This window comes from Geospiza fortis, unplaced genomic scaffold, assembly GCF_000277835.1.
Source record: "Geospiza fortis unplaced genomic scaffold, GeoFor_1.0 scaffold64, whole genome shotgun sequence".
Taxonomy (NCBI): domain Eukaryota; kingdom Metazoa; phylum Chordata; class Aves; order Passeriformes; family Thraupidae; genus Geospiza; species Geospiza fortis.
This window is the reverse complement of record NW_005054461.1, coordinates 902,634-915,675: the sequence shown is the minus strand read 5'-3', so window position 1 is coordinate 915,675 and position 13,042 is coordinate 902,634. Positions and strand designations below refer to the sequence as shown.

Here is a 13,042-nt window from a genome sequence, read left to right as displayed (position 1 = left end):
AAAACATGGATCATTTTTGCAGTAAAGGTGAAGAGCTCCTGCTTTTAGCTTTGTGGAGCCATGAAAGGTGAGATGTCAGAAATGTCACAGATGGAAGAACAAGTATTGCACGTAATGATGTTAAAATCTGTGAGGAAAATAAAAGCATATATATTTAAATCTCAAATTTTTATGTTACCATTTATTAAGGAAACATTAAAACTCCATGGGAGGTTTCTTTTTTGTGAATAAAATGTATTCCACAAGGAGATGGATTTCTGTTAATAGGACAATATATCTTTTTCCTCTGAACCACCATAGCACCCTGTTGGACATTTTTTCTGATCTGTCTCTTTCACCACTCGCAATTCACAGAAGATTACCTGGTACATAGGTACACCAGAACCAACCCATGAACGATCACCAGGGAAATCTATCATAAGCTTCATTATTAGATTAGCTGTGAAGACAACAAAATTTTTGCCCCCTTTCGTCCTCCTTTTCTTCCAGACTATGAGTGCTATGACATCATGTAGTGCTTGTAATCCAGAGTATATGATACACTAGGGCTTTACAAGGAAAGACAATAGAGAACTGCTCTGAGCAGACTGCAGCTGTATCTCAACTTCAATTTAATATTATCTTTATTATTACTTTTATTATTGAATTAGGAATTGCCTTCATTACTTTACTGTGTTTCTTTTGCTCTGAGTGAGCTCAAATGGATAAATGTGTTTCTTTTATTTGCAGCAATAAGCTGGGTACAGTTAAAAGTATTAGCATCATCGCACAATATTGTGTCCTTTTCAAAGGTCAAGTGAAAAAAAGGCTTAGATATTTTTAAGCAAACTTATTTCTCGTGTTTGTGGGTTGTTGCTTGCAGAGGGCATCTGGTGCTGTAAATGTGACTCCCTAAATCTTAAATCTTTAAGTTCTGTGTTTTAGGCAAATGTAATTTTTTGGTAGTAAGGAAAAGTATATTCTAGTAGGCAGCTGTCAGATCTTGCTCCTTAAACACTGCTTATCATCACCAAGGTTACTATTTATAGCTGACTGACGGATAGCAGTGGATCAGGCCGAGGTAAAATGCAGGTCAGGCTTTTCATGTGTGTGGGTGGAACTTTTCACCCCGTAATCATATGGCACTGCAAAAGAAAACATTGCTAAGAGCATAGCAATAGCACAGCTTCCAATATTGCTATTAGGAGCCCTAGCTATTGTTTTACATGAGTAGGTGATGATCCCACCTAATTAATACTCAGCAGTGAGCTCTAACTGAGCTGAAAGTCTTTTTTTGGAAAACATGTACCTCATTGAGTAGGCAAACATGTTGTTCATTTTCATTTTCATTCCCGTTTAATCCTAAATTAAAACAGTATCCAGCCTAACTGATTCTGTGATTCTATTATTGCTTGGGATGTTGCCACTAATTTTAAAGGCTTTTTGAAAGGTTAACCTTGGCTAGAAACAAACAAAAGTAAAATACGTAACTGCAGCAATCTTTCATTGCAAGCTAGGATTAATTTCTGTTAATATATTTATATAAATTCCCTGACACTTTTTTTTAATCCCTCTAGATCTTGGCAAATGTAATAATTTTTATCTGCGGGAACTTGGCAGGAGCGTACCACAAGCACCTCATGGAGCTCGCGCTGCAGCAGACGTATCAGGACACGTGCAACTGCATCAAATCCCGTATCAAGCTGGAGTTTGAGAAGAGACAACAGGTAAAGAAACACCCCTGCCTGGGTCTGCTTTTCTGTTTGCACACTTTCCTCCTATTTGTTGCTGTGTAATCCAGCTTGTTAATGGGAAAACACTTATTGAATTACTTAACCTTCATGAAACACGCCAAGTCTTTTGAATATGGTTGTGCAAAATTTCCATCTGACTGTAGGAAAGTGTTACAGTTATTTCTGTTGTCTAAATATGTTTTTTTCTCACTTTTTCTATGAAAATATTTTATGATAAGGAGAGTTAAAAACACTGTATAGATCCTGTTTGCACACCATCTCTTTTGTCGTCCTCATGAAATGAGCTGTGAGATGTACATGTTCTTCAGTTCTTCAGGCTCAAGACCAGTGCTGCAAATCCCTGCAGGAAGATATTATTGCACTGTTTTTGAAAAATATTTGAATCCACAATACTGATGAATCATGTGATATAGTTCTAGAGGTCAGGTTTGTTTAGAAGAGTTAGGGAAATTGCATAATGACACTGTCATTTATTGCAGCAGTTAAATAAAAGAATTCTCTGATTGCTTTATATAGTTCTTTTTCTCTTTGCAAGTTCTGTACAGTGCCTATCATCCTGACAGATAGATGCCTCATTTAAGAGAATTTGAAATACAAATCAGTTCATCATGTAGTAAAGAAGATAGGTGCATTTTGCTTTGAAGGTCACCAAGACTCAGATTTCCATGAACTGTTAAGGATCAGAGAATAGAGACACTGACAGGTGTCTGTGGTCACAAAAATGCTTGTGTGCACCTCGTGTGTCCCAGCTGACCTAAATTGTCATGTCTGTGTCACAAATGCCTGTATCTGCTTTAAGTTAAGGTTTGCAAGATCCATCACTAACACTTTTTTTTCTTAAAATAAGCAAATGGAAATTCCACACCAGGACTTTACAGGTCAGAGGGCTGTCCTTATTCTGCTGGGCACTTGGCTTGCATATTGGCTGGAAGTTGCTACAAAACATTTCAAGTAATCTTAAGGAGAACAGTTTACAGTAAAAGCAAGTTTTGATGATAAGATACAAAATTTGCATAAGGTGCTATTGCAGGAGAAGTTTGTAAGAGCAGTCATTTATGTTTGCACCTCTGCCTCCAAAGCTGTGGGCAGGGAATGGGTGGACTTTGAGCTCAGTTTTAAGGGCCTGGGTTTCTACTGTTGGTAGCTTTTCCCTCCAAGAATAGGAAACACATTGGTTTATCTGCAAGAAGCAGGAGGGTTGTGTTACTGGACACTGAATTCAAAGGAGTAAGGATGCTTTTTGTAAGAAGTTAGTACTTACAGCAGACATGGTTCTAGCTGATGTTTTCTGCAAATGTGTATTATTTTGCTAAATATTGCTAGTTTCTATGGAAAGTAGCTTTGGTGTACTGTCACTTCTGAAGATCCTGCAGAAATGATTGAGAACCTGACAGTGAAGAGAAGCAAAACTACCAGGGATTGTGTGACAGATACTTCCTCTTTGGGTTTGTAGTACTTGTGTTTTAAAAATGCTGTAGCCTAGCAAGATGGAAAGAAGCAAAAAGTGATAAATGTTGTTCTTACATTTATGTTCTTATATTCTTATGTTGTTCTTATTTGTTCATATATTTTCTTAATTTTATATATATATATATATATATATATATATATATATTTAGGTGTGTGTTGTCATGTTTGTGTTTTGATAGGAATAAATCTATCAAATTAGTTAAGACATCTACACAGCCCTAAGTAGTGTATTGCAGGGCTGGATTAGTAACAGATGGGTCCGTGTCTTACTGGTAAAAAGTCAAGTACTCTGTGGAAGTCAGTGATCTTTTCAGCCTCCAGTGAGCTCAAAAAGAGCTCATTAGATCTTCAGATCTTCTTCTATAGATTTCTTTGGCCTTTATCCCCCCAATCCCTTAATATATGTCCCTTATCTCCTGTCAAGTTTTTTCCAACCAAAAAATGAAGACTAGTACCTCCATATTATCACACTTAGGAACATCAGGTATTTAAATGTGGAAAGGTAAAATGAGGACTCATTTCATAAGATGGCTGGTTTTTTTTCCTCAGGATTAACACGCATCTTTGTTTGCAGACATTAGTTCAGAAGTGGATGTACTGTAGTCTGCTTTTAACACTGCTTGTTTTGCCAGGAACATACAAAAGATCATCGACATTGTTAGTATTCAGGAAGCAAGTCAATCATATTGGTGACTATTTTTAGAGAACTGGGATACAATCAAAGAGCACGGTGCATTTAAAAAGCATTGGTTTTGATCAAAGCCTTTATTAGCCTGTAAAAGGTTGTAGTATGACCCTTGATTCTACATCTCTGAAACAGGAACAAAAAAATTAATTTAGTTTAATTTACTTTGGATAAGCTACTTTTGTACAAGTGCAGAGCGTAGGATGTACTTCTAAATGGTTAGGGCTCCAGGTCAAATTTGCACACTTTTGTAGATCATGGATGTCATGTATTTTATAATTGTTTTCAAAAGATGTACAATTTATGTTTCAAATTATTCTGTGAATTTCCTTTTATGTTATTTGAGAGTAGACTCATACAAATGTAGACTACTGTTGTTTTTCAGTTATTGGTGTTTCTTTTGTGTATTTTTGAATAGCCTTTTTGAGAACACCATTTTGATAGATCAGTAGATAAGTATATTAAAACACCACTAAACAACTATGCCAAAGAACTCAAGAGAACCCCCAGATTCATTGTTTTCTATTGAGACCAATGTACATTAGAAAAAGGTGAAATGGGGGGAGGGGGGTGTGTATACTGAGGTACAGGTTGGACATACTGTACCCACACCACTGTGTATTTCTGCTGTTGGGGCACAGCAAAGGCTGGCTGCCCCCAAAGGGATGGGAAGCTGCAGGTGGTGACACCTCCCAGCAGGGCAGGGGCCACTTTTGAACCCCTGTGGTAAAAAGGAGTATTTTCAAAGCCCACTTTGGTTTTTCTCACACAGCTTTTATGTCTTTTCAGAGTTTATAGAAGAGAAATGTGGAACTATTCTGACCTCTTTTTAATTTGCAGCCTTATTCCAAGATATGTATTTAAAATAGCCTCTCATAGTGTTATTTGTCTCCCTGATAAAAGTCTGGCTGACAGTTTGTAGGGGTAATGACTCACTGGTGCTGAGTGCAAGATCTTAACGCTGACAGCGGTATAATTGCTCTTCTCTCTCTCTTCTGGGGCTTTGCATCGTGAGACACAGGAATATACACCGAAGAGGTTCTTACAACATTGCAGGGAGGTGTTCATAAGGTGTTGGTGTTCAGTGAGTTCTCTGAAATGCTGTCTTTGAGAAGGAGGCAGTATAATACTGCTTTTAGAAACAACACTCAGGTACAGATGAAAATGAATGAGGTTTCAAATCATTGAGTGGGATTTTAATTTTTTCACTGAAACATGGTGAAGCGATGCCATTCATCAGAGGAACCGAAATATTTCAAAATTGTTTTTTTAATTAATCTAAACAGAGAAGCCTCATACATTTGTGAAGCTTAAGGCTGTTACTAAAGAACAGAAACATTAAAATACATTATTTGGAACTAATATATGAAATGTGGATTCCTGCAAGTTTAATCAATGCATTTTAAAAGGTAAGCTACTAATATTTTCATAAATATACGATAGTTTTTCTAAGAGATTCCTCATTTTCCTTTTCCTCGTAGCTTTAAGTCTAGTAAATGGGAAAAACAAAAACTAGTGTTGGTTTTTTTAAATTTTAGACTCCATTTATTACTTCAGCAGTGTTTGAGCTCATACACGTGTGTGGTGCCAGTCCTTTCTGTTAATTGATGTGTCAGTGTAGGGGGATAGAATATAAGTGAATAAAGGTGGTATAGAAAGTAATCTTACCCCTAAGGAGTTGCAGCTGAGCCAATTATTAGATTATTAGGAACAGGCCTGACTTTAACAGGCCACATCTGCAGCCAATGAGAAGAAGAGTGCTATAAAAGAGTGGGTTGGTTGATTAAAAGGGAACTGGAGTTAGTTGGCTACTGTGAGAAGAGGGAAGAGGCAGTGTATAGAGGAGCTGCTTACGAGAAACACCAAGGAGATATGAAACTCTTGCAATAAGGAGATAACAATATGGAACCTTTGCAATATAATGACAACATGTCATTACTAGAAATAAAGCCTGTTCTGGGGAAGGGTTGAATTTTGCATGGTGGACCGTGGGAGAGATGGATAGAATATGCAAACAGAAACTGGACAGGGTTCACTGAAGGGCTACAGGGACTGCAGGCCATGACAGATGATGAGACTTGGAGAACTCAAGGTGTTTAGCCTGGAGAAGAAAAGGCTTGGAGGGCACAACTAACATCTGCCTAGTACCAAAGGAGCTTGCACAAAAGGTGTGGTCAGATTTCTCTGAAAGGCCCACAGTGAAAGGATGAGAGACAACAGGCTTCAGCTGTGACAGGATAAATCTTGGCTGGAAGGAGATAAAAGATTTTTCCCCAACAGAAGGGTTAAACACTGGAAAAGGCTGCCTGGAGAGATGCTGGAGTCTGTGAGCAGAGAGATTTTGAAGTCCTAGCTGTATCAGATCTTATGCTTCAATTCTTGTGAGCAAAAGAGAGCACATGATAAATATAGAGTTCAGAATCTCATTAGGCTAATTAAAGTCTTAACAATCTAATGAAAATACAAAAAAAATCTAGTTATAATAATAATAACTGTCATAGTCCACACTAATTAACACAAAGTAGCATAAATATAGCTAAAAGTGTTATGCAAAAAATATTCAAGTGTATCCCCCTTTTTCTCTGGTATTACCCTCAGTCTTCTGTAACTATGTACCCCACAATACAGTACTGCCATTGCCATGGGCTTTGTGCTGAGTTTGCAAGGCCCCAGGGTTAAAACTGAATTTTTTTTAACCTTCTTGGAGCTTTATTTTTACTTAACTGCAACAGCAGTATTTCAAGTATAACAAGGTAGTTATAGGTAATTAATTTTTTCTTATGACACAGCACAAACACAGATATTACATAAATAATAGTAATGAACAACTACTCTGTGAAGAATGAGATATTTACAACTGTAACATAAGGTGGAAAATTGCAGACCTGACAAAGTACTGGAAGCCTTAAGAAATGAACACAGAGAATGCACGTGATGATTGGAAATGGTGCACAGGCTTGGCACTGCAGACTCCAGATCTATAACTACTTAGATCTATAACATCTATAAGTGGCCAGTCACCACTGGTCATTTGAAGAAATACAGATCTGTACCTGGACACAAGTGTTTTTAGGGGGAACAAAGCAAGAGCATAGACTTGCAGACCAGCAAAGAAAGAACAAGGTATAAATGTGTGTGATCAGATATCTAAAAAGTATTGCAAAGAGATCCTAGATTGAGGAAGAAGTAACCATCAACATCATATTTCTCCTCATAAAGGGCTGCAGATGCTTATGGCTTGCTGAAAGTCTTTCACCACCACTGCCAGGCTGAAACCCATTCACATTAGGACCCACAGGAACAGTTAAAGCAAGAGACCTTTTTTACCAGAAAAAGGATTGTAAATTAAGAAGTGTATGCATAACAATTTAAACCATATTATTACTACTATGCCTTTGCTTTCTTAATATAGAAGTATTTCTTTCTTTATTGTTTTTTTTATCTTTAATTTTTTCTAATTATTACAGCAAGAGTAATACTGATACTTGAATTAGACTGTTAAGATTTCAGTTATGCTATAAAGAAATGTAAACTAACTATAAATTCTTAGCTTTAGATGTATGCATGTGTGTGGGTACATTATCAGGCCTGTTGCCTTTTAGTCCATAAGCCAGATTTTGGATATTACTCTTCATGTGTCCCTCTAGATCCTGAAATTAATGATATCAGCATTACTAAAGCAGAAAGCAGGTGTTTCACAGCAAGAGGTCTCGAGTTCATTAGGAAGATGTAAATACTGGTGGTTTGAACCCCCCTTCATTTTCAATTTTTTTCCAGTTAAGGCTGTGCACTGCTGTCCCCCAGCCCTGTTACCCAGAGGGATTGTTTGTCCCACAGTGCCAGGCCTGAGGAACTCCCAGAGCTAAGGGACTGTAGAGGCAGCAGGCATGTGGCCACCAGACAGCTGCTGCCACAACTAAAAATCAGGCAAGGCAAGCTCAGAGAAGGCTGGAGACCCAGTGTTGGATACAGAGCTTGTGATGTTGTGGTAAAATTGTATTTTCTGGGCTACAGAAGCCCTGAGCAACTTCATCTAATGTTGAAATTGACCATGTTTGGAACAAGATGTGGGACTGTGGATCTCAAGAGGTCACTTCCATCCTGAATTTCTCAGTGTGTCTTGGGTTTTCTTTAATGTCTTTCCTATAACAGAGTGCTATGGCATACAGGAATACTATGATTTCAGATAGAAAGAAATGAAAAGGTAAATATCACTTTGAATCATATCCTATAACTTAAAATGAATGGTTTTTGAATCAACAAAAAGTCCTATCAGGTGCTACTGAAATTTTTTCCAAGTTTCTCATACTGACTCTGCTTAAATGTAATGCCAGGAATAATGTAGCTATTTTTGCTCCTAATTTTTGATGAGAATAATATTCATTTTGCAAGAGGAATCTGTGTTTGTTAAGAAAAGTTGAGTGATTTGATAATCAAATAGATACCAGTTGTTACTTCGTTATGTTCAGGTTGTCCAGTCACTGAAGAATTTGAAACAGACTAAATAGTCATGATGATACCACAATAACAAAAGTCTGCAATTAATATTCCCCCAAGGCTCAATATTTGGTACAAATCTGAGACTTTGATTTCAAGTTTTATGTCACAACCAAGACCTGTAGATCAAAAAGCTGTAACAAAGGTAGGATTGAAGGGTACAGAGGCTTCACATATACCTGGCTGGCCAGAGCTTTTGAAAGATAGAAAAGATACTCGGGTCCTTGCCTGCAAAAGGATCATGTAGTACGTTAGCAACCTGCATCTTGTCTATATCCATGGAGTTATTCTTTCATAGTACTTCACTGCTGGAAAAAGTGCTTGGGAGCTTCTGCCCTGTGGAGATGGAGCAGTGAGGAGGGTGGTTGGCAGCTTTGCAGTTTACTACTGTGGAAAACTCTAGAGGTCCAACAAGTGTGGGGTACTTCCTGTTCAGCGCTTTTTCAGAGATCTGGGAAATGACCTTGAAATTTATAGCAAAACACTATTGACAGATGACCACTTTTCCTAACCATCATTTTCCCAGTTTTTCTCTGCTGAATTGTTTGTAGGAGCTGTGAGAGACTCTTTCTGTAGAAATAAAACTTTGTCATATTTTGAAATATTATAAAATGTGCCTTTCACCCCAGGGAATTCATATTTCACTGTAAGGGGAAGAGATGCCCATATTGGAAGTCTAGTTCCCTACATGAAGACACTTATATTGTCCACAATTCTGAAATTAATGGCTTGGCAAATGTCTTGTGCGAGTATCTACTTCACAGATCAATAGAGACACTCCAGTTCTTGCATGTAATCTTTTTCCTACCTCCGGACTTCATTGTAAGAAAAGGTCATTTAGCATTTTGCAGTGAACTAGATGAGATTTCAGCTGCTTCTCTGTGTGTTGATCTGCAGTAATTTATTACATTTAACATGCTCAGATAAACTGATGAGTCATGTTGCTTTGTTTTATGAGGAAAATATGTAGTTTAAGCAGATACTAAGTACCACATTTTCATAGATATTCTGATAATTTGGATGAAATACATAGCTGGCAGGCAAATGTTAATTTTTGTCATGACACCTGCAATTTTGTCAGCCACATTACAAAAGCTAAAATTAATAGGTGAAAAGTCATTCTTTTTAGAAAGAGAATGTCTTTTGACAGCGAGTCCAAAGTTTTCAATTGTTCATTGTTCTCATAATTAATTGCTTCATTTTTAAATTGCCATTTTATTTCCAGATAAAAGTTACTGAAGTCCAACTAGATCCCTTTGTCCTTACTAACCTTGCTATGTCCTTTTCAGATCTCCACATTAAACATTTTTCTCTACAGGTAGGGATTACAGGGTATTTTGCCTACAGAAACTACACATAGATCACACGGATTTTGATAATCCAGAGGCCTGATTATTTTTTTTTTACATATAGAATTGCTCAGTCATATCATAATTATTTTTATAATATTGTAAACAACCTAAAACATCTTAAAGGGCTCTCTGTAATGAGGATTTTCCAGGTATTTGTTCATTTTTGTGACCTTGTAATGATTCATGATTTTTTTGTATCATTTTTATAGCAAGTGAACTGAACACACTGTTGTCAATTATGTTCACCTAAGGAGATAAATATCCATAAAAAAGTCTTCTTATAAGTCTCAGGGACACATTGGCCTTGTTAGCAGCAGCATCATGCTGGGAGATCCTGCTCATTTGGGTTATGTCCCATAACTCTCTATTCTGTCCAGAACTACTGCTTTCCACCATAAATGTTTCTGCATTGTAAATAGATGTTTTAATTCTGAATTCGTTTCCTTTGGGTGTTTTAAATCCTTGTGTGGCGCTGGTCGCAAAAAGTTATGTACTTTTCTAACATTGTTAACAGTCATATGACTTCTAAATATCTTCTTTTTGTCGATCCTAATACATTTTGCTCTTTAAATGATTGTTCACATGGACATTCACACTGGCAGTGCACATAAACTAAACAAGTTAAGCTGGGTACATTTGAATCCTGTGTGTCACTGTGTTCTTCCCCCTTGCTTTACTGTGCTCAGGTTATAATGGAAAGGTGTGGTCACTGTCTTTAAGATCTTCTTGGGAATCTGGCTATATTGGGACTTTTCTAGAAGTTCATGTCCTTGTCCATGGCCTAGTTAGATATTTCTTCCAACTCTTTTTAGACTGTAAATCAGTTACCTTTCTCTTTTTGTAATATTCTCTTTCTTTCTTCACTCCCAACCCCTACCTCCCTTTAGCAATTTTCTGGATCTGAAAGGTTTCATACTGTAGGAAAAGCCATTAGGGGTAAATACAGCTCTGCAAAATATACTATTCCCAGGTGCTTTCAACCAAAAGCACGTGCCAAGTGGCAGATGTCAAGTATAGAAGCCACCTCAGCTACCTTCTGGGAGTTCAGCTGGTTGTGTGCAAGACTAACTTCTTTCTAAGACCTGCTATGAAAGCTGTTAGAACTCAGAGTACAGTCTCCTCACTCCTTCCCTTAGGAGTTACTTTTTGCTAGGGCTGTCACCCTTGTTCCCCCCCTTGAGGTGCATTGCAGCTGCACAGCAGTCATGTCAGTGCCTTCTAACTTGTCAGTCTGAACGCTAACCCACAGATTTAGCTTTCTGAAGAAAAACCCTTTCCTCCCACTTGGAGTGGTGGTTGGACTCACCTGTTTGTGCTCCAAGATGGTGTTAGGAAAATTAATCTTTTCCTGTAGGTCACCAGGCTTCTCTTCAGGCAATCCCATTTCTCCTTGAGGTTTTGGTAAGAATTGTGCATGTGGATGCTTAAGAAAATGAGAAAGAGAAACTAACTATTAATAAGCCGAGGTTCTTGAACTGTGTTGCTCTCAAAGATGCTCACAGCCTGTGTCCCTTGCCGATTCTTAGAGCTGTGTTTCATGTTTTATTATATTTTAGCTTTCTTTTAAACAAAAGGTCTCTCAGATTGAGAGGAATGTGAATTTTTGTGGGGTGGAAGGACAGGTGATATGGACATGATGATTCTGTCAGTCTTTGAGCTAAAAGGTGCATGTCCAACCTCAGACGCATGGGCATATGCACTCCTACAGAATGGTTGTGTACAGCAGCTCTCAGAGTGTAGGGATGTTGAGGCAAATAGGTTTTTTGTTAAAAGCATTACATTTATTTGTTCTTCCAGATTATCAAGTAGCTTTCTGGAAATTTGTGATGTCTCAGGCTTGCTACACAAAATACTCGACATAAAAATATGTTTCTCAGTAAATTGCATTTAGAAATCTGCCAGGAAGTTCGATTGCAAGCCATTCAATCTGTGCTACTGTGCTAATTTTTAAACCAGAATGTTGTATAACACTAAATCATATGTTTGTATAAATCTAAATTATCACATGAACAGTCATTATGGATGACAAATGTCCTCTTGTTAAAAAAAAAATAGTCTGATTGCCTCATTAAGGGAAACAAACTGAAGAATTACAGCTGCATTGGTTCTTGAGGTAGTTCCAGTTGAAATGAAGCTTTGTGCATTATTGTAGGTGAAAGTAAATGTGACATCTTGACGAAAATTAGACTTTATTAAAATGCAGTAGTGACAGTAAACACCTTCTCTGAACTTCCTCTCCCTGTATTTCCTTGTTTTGCTGAAACCTGACACTTGCTTTCTAAATCCTTGCCAGAGCCACTAATGAATTCTTTCCGGCCTCCTCTTCTGGTTTTAATGTGTTTTCAGATGGCAGAGATTCAAAAAGAAATAAAAAGGAAAAAGAGAAGCGAGACGGAATGCAAAAGTCCACAGGTTTAACTATTTACACCTTTTACTTTCATCTCTTTTGTATCTACTGTAACCTCTTTTGTGAACTTAATTTGTTCCTTTTAAAATTTTTGTCTAACTGAAATGTTCAAAGAATTTTCATGAGCAGAATTGGAAGTGTACAGTAGAGCCTTCTAGATCTGTTTTCAAAACACAATTTATAGAAGGTTTTATTCTTACTTCAGAATGGTTTTTGTACAATATTTAGAAATAATAATAGAAAAATAAGTCTCAGATATGAAGAGGTGACTTCATCTTTCTCCTTGCTTGAAGACTCAGCATACTGGGTGGAACCCAGAGTACCTGAAACATCCTCAGCAGGTGATGTCTTAACTGTCTCTACAAAATCTGGAGCTTCTATACCTTTCCTAGATGATGTGTTCCACTCTGCTTTTATCTTTGGGGAATATTTTCCCTTTTGCCTGACTTAATAAGCCACAATTCAATCTAGGCCTGTGAATTGCACTGGATATAAATCAAGTTTATTCCTTTCCCCTTTACAACCTTATGTGTGCCTGAAGGCTATTGGTCCCTCTCAGTTATTGCTGAAGTGATAAAGTAAGTACTAAAGGCAAACAAGCCCAGTTTCCTCCACTGTGGCTTGTAGAACATGTTTTCTTTGCCTTTGAGACAATTTTGTATTGTCTAACTTTCTCCAGCTGGTCCATGTGATTTTCTATAATGCTAAATACTTTGGCACCATTATGGGTTTTTTTAAGTACAATTTGACATTTCAGAGGACGAGGACCTTGGAATATAATGTGCTATTGTCCTTTCACCTTTGCATTTCCAAAAGTTTGTTTAAAAATGAAATTACTGGAGGTCAGATAGAATCCCTAATTAAATCAGTTCTATTGTCTACCAGTGCTGGACTGGAA

General features: G+C 37.4%; 1 protein-coding gene across 1 annotated transcript in view; it reads left to right on the top strand.

Moving 5' to 3' along the window:
• Positions 1–13,042, top strand: part of ADCY2 (adenylate cyclase 2) — a 185,105-nt gene that overhangs the window by 77,368 nt on the left and 94,695 nt on the right. Inside the window, exon 3 of the mRNA XM_031062764.1 lies at positions 1,557–1,706. Coding sequence (XP_030918624.1) covers positions 1,557–1,706 — 150 coding nt within the window. The remainder of the gene's footprint in view (positions 1–1,556; positions 1,707–13,042) is intronic.